Source organism: Apium graveolens, unplaced genomic scaffold (assembly GCF_009905375.1).
Source record: "Apium graveolens cultivar Ventura unplaced genomic scaffold, ASM990537v1 ctg9132, whole genome shotgun sequence".
NCBI classification, from domain to species: Eukaryota; Viridiplantae; Streptophyta; class Magnoliopsida; order Apiales; family Apiaceae; genus Apium; species Apium graveolens.
In genome coordinates, this window is record NW_027421764.1 from 21,924 (window position 1) to 25,888 (window position 3,965).

Sequence of the window (3,965 nt, forward strand, 5' to 3'; positions counted from 1 at the left end):
TGAAGTTAAGACATGAACACCAACAAAGATTTTTGTGTGTTTCTATAGTTGTAAAGGTCTTTTATATGTAATTGCAGAATAAAAACTGAAATCTTAAAGTAATTGAAGAGATAATTTATCACACATAACGAGCATACAATCAGTTGTAGATGTTTATTTTTAGACTGATTCTTGCCACCACATCAGCTTATAATGAACATTTACTTGTTTAGAACAGATCAGTTTCACTTACCAAAACTCTGCAAAAATGGGGCTTGAATGTGGAGTTAACTTTTGGTTCCTATTTGCATAATTGGCTTTCCAAGCTATCTTAGTTTCAGGAAATGATAGGTATACTTACATTGTTTACATGGACAAAGCGTTAATGCCAAAGGCATTTGCTAGCCACCACATTTGGTACTCCACCACCATCAACTCTGTCAAGTCGAGAAATCATCAATCCTCTCCATCTCTTCTCTACACCTATGATCATGCAGTTCATGGTTTTTCTGCGTTGCTAAGTATAGATGAATTGGAATCGCTAAAGAAGTCTCCAGGATTTGTCTCAGCTTACGGTGAAAAAAAGGCCACGGTTTATACCACCCCCCATACGTATGAGTTTCTTTCTCTTAATCCTACAACAGGCTTATGGCCGGCCTCTGATTATGGGAAGGATGTCATTATTGGTGTTATTGGCACTGGTATTTGGCCCGAGAGTGCAAGCTTCAAGTATGATGGTATGTCTGAGATTCCCTCGAGATGGAAGGGGACTTGTGAAGTGGGACAAGAGTTCAACGCTTCAAATTGTAACTTGAAACTGATTGGAGCTCGATACCTTACCAAGGGCTTTAGCGCTTCATATCCTGAGACAACCATTAGTATGAACTCTTCTAGAGACACTGAAGGACATGGGACACACACTTCATCAATAGCTGGTGGAAACTGTTGACGGAGGAATCTGGTAACAACAAAGATTGAGGTTTCTCGCCGGAATTAAGATCTATGACGGTGGTTCTTCCCCGGAACATCAAGCGGTGTGTGGTGGTTTGTGGTTGTTTTAGGCTGAGATTGATCAGAGTAAGTGGTGGCTCTCTTATCAGCTCTCAACTTCTTACCCTCTCAATATGCCTACGTACCCTTTATATAGGGATCAAGCCTGACGTAGTTCTTGTGGAACAAGAAATCTAATGGGCTTAGACTTCTTATTCCTAGGCCCGGTAGAAGCCCATCCAAATTCCGTCTTCCGCTAGCTTTAGGAATGTCCAACTATGAGGCCCAACCGCGAAGGCCCAAGGCTCGTCCATAATAGTAGGACTTCACTTATAGTGCATATCCCTGCGCAAGGATAACACTCCGCTACAACTATTTCCCTTGATTTACAGACGCAGGTATAGCCACGGTTCACCCCAAGTGCCGGACGCATCCCTACATGTACATCTCTGCTCATTTGTATTTGCAATCAATGTCAAATTTGGATATGGTTTCCAGTTTATGGGCCTGCCCGTGTTTCAGAGCAGCTCTAACGACATGACCACTCTCTTAGGTATATCTCTAGGACTAAGCTTCTTTCATTTTGTTCAATTCTAGATATATTGTTGTTTCTGATCGCTGACAACATATTACCTTCTGATAGATTAGGATTCCATAAATTTTTGGTGGCTATTAATTTAAAAACATTTCGTTTAAATTTAGTACTGCTATTACCTTCTGCTATTGTCGTTTAAATTCATTATCTCTTCTGTGAAGGGTGGAGTTGGATCGTCAGGATCTCCAAGGGGAAGGAGATTGCTTGGATCAGTTCTTGGGACATCAGCCCTTCTTCTTACCGGACCATCCAGGTCTATGATAGGAGGAGGATTTCTCCCCCTAGGAGGTATGTGGGGTCTGGTGGCCTGGTGAGCCTCCAAATCACGCCTCAGCCTTTGGATTTCAGCCTCATGAGCCCTGATCCTTTCCTGCACTACTTGGGGATTCGCCCCTGGGGTGCTTTGGGGGCGTTGCCTTCCATCGGCCATTGGCTCTTTTCCAGGACGCTTCCTTCTCGGGGCCACTTCATCATCCGAAGATTCGGAGTCTCTCTCAGTGTATGGACCAGAAAATTCCCGATCCTCAGGGATAGGACCCAAACCTCGTATATAGGGGGGCGACCGCCCTCGTGCTTCGCTTCGCCTAGCATATCCGCTTCCTCCAACCTCAGGGTGAAGGGGCATCCCATAAGGGGGTTAGTAGTAACAATAGTTGAATATTCATACCCGACGGGTCGAGAATTCTCAGGTATATGTATTTGTTGAACTTGAGGATTCATACCTTGAATCAGGGTAGTTGTCCCTTGTAGCTGGGGTTGAGTTGCCCCTGTCTGGGCTTCCTCCTGAGTAAATGCATAAGTTGAATGGGGAGGAACCTCCACGGTTGATAGGACTCCTAAGTCTATCCTAATTCAGAGGCTTGTCCACCAAGTCTCCTATACCAAGTCCAATTCAAGGACTCCCACATCTATATAAGGGGCCTCACCCCACAAATCAGAACTACATTTTTTGACTTGATCCTTGGCAATCAGCAAGGTACGTAGGCATCTTGTTAAGGCAGATTGAGTCACGAAACACAAGAGCAGTCAAATCGAGCCTTGAAGCTCATGTTCCTTAGTACTAAATACAGCAATTATATATATATATTAGTTTTTTATCCATAACATTTGGCGCCGTCTGTGGGAAGGAACAACAACAACCATGGCGAGAACACGGAGAACAATTGGAGCTATAAGGAAGGAACACCATCAGAGACAACTCCTTATCCTTTTAGGTCCCCTTGAGGCTAATCTATAAGGATTTATATCCTTATCAGGACTCTTCTCAATAGCTGATTTTTCCCTTATTAATTAATTACGAAATTAATTAATAATCAGGGCTTTTGGGCCCCTTTTTTTTATTCCACCAGGCCTGATCTGGTCCATCAGGCTTAACCTTTCTGGTCTGAATATCATACATCTTATTATTGGGCCTAGCAGCCCATTAATTATAAAATCAGGACTTATTTATCCCTATCAAATAGAAACACACAACAGCTTGGAAGATATGCTTACAAAGGTTGCTGGCTAACCTTGGATCATCGGACAGTATGACATAACATTGAATAATATTCTTCAAAACTGTAGTAAACGGTTCATCCTGCATCTTTTCAATTACGTCATTAAAAACCTTCATGATTGCACACAACCGGTTTGCAGGCTCACAGCAATACTGTAGTCCCTGCTCTTGCATCATTATTCTTGACATTATCCAAGATACAGTCTGTATAGCCATATACAAGTGTTCAGAGTGAGTTTAAAGAGCCAATTAACTATGGGTGTCGATCTATTTATATTTTGATGGTGTACCGGAATTGTTTCAGAATTATTTGCTCAGGTTCTTACTAGGACGATCAAGTCTATGCCATGCAATATAAACCTTATGATTTATATATGGCTGGGTACTAATGTTGGACTTTCCTTTAATCCAAACATGTTTATTTTTAGATAGTATTATTAATAGCGTGTGTCAAGGGGGAAAATGGATTTGGTTCTATGGGCAACGTAGTTATAGGAATGAATAAAGGGAGTACAGACTTGATAAGAGATTGATTGAGTCTGTTTGGTACTTCCCGATTTTTTAGCTCTTGATTGCTAGCTTTCACAGTTGTGTCATTCTATATATATATCCCTGTACTATGTTCTCTAAAGAATGAATAATATAGCTTGTTTTATTCCCAGTTTAAATATACACTAGAGTGTGCGTGTGTATTGTGTTCAAAGGTGTGTGTGTGTGTTCAAAGGTGTGTGTTGATTAAATCTCTACACTTGGTATCAGAGCACAGGAGACAAGAGACAACCACGGCCCCGGTCCAGATGACGACAAATAAGAACAAGGAGAGCTCGTTTGGCCTGAGTTACCCGATGCTCACAAAAACTAATTACACCGTATGGGCCCTCAAAATGAAGGTCTTTATGCAGG

The 3,965-nt window shown here is 41.9% G+C and overlaps 1 protein-coding gene across 1 annotated transcript; it reads left to right on the forward strand.

The window, feature by feature from the left end:
• The first annotated feature begins 349 nt into the window (after positions 1-349).
• On the forward strand, positions 350-928 carry LOC141705628 (subtilisin-like protease SBT3). Its single transcript, XM_074508521.1, has one exon. The coding sequence runs from the start codon at positions 350-352 to the stop codon at positions 926-928; it is 579 nt and encodes a 192-aa protein (XP_074364622.1).
• The last annotated feature ends 3,037 nt before the right edge of the window (positions 929-3,965 follow it).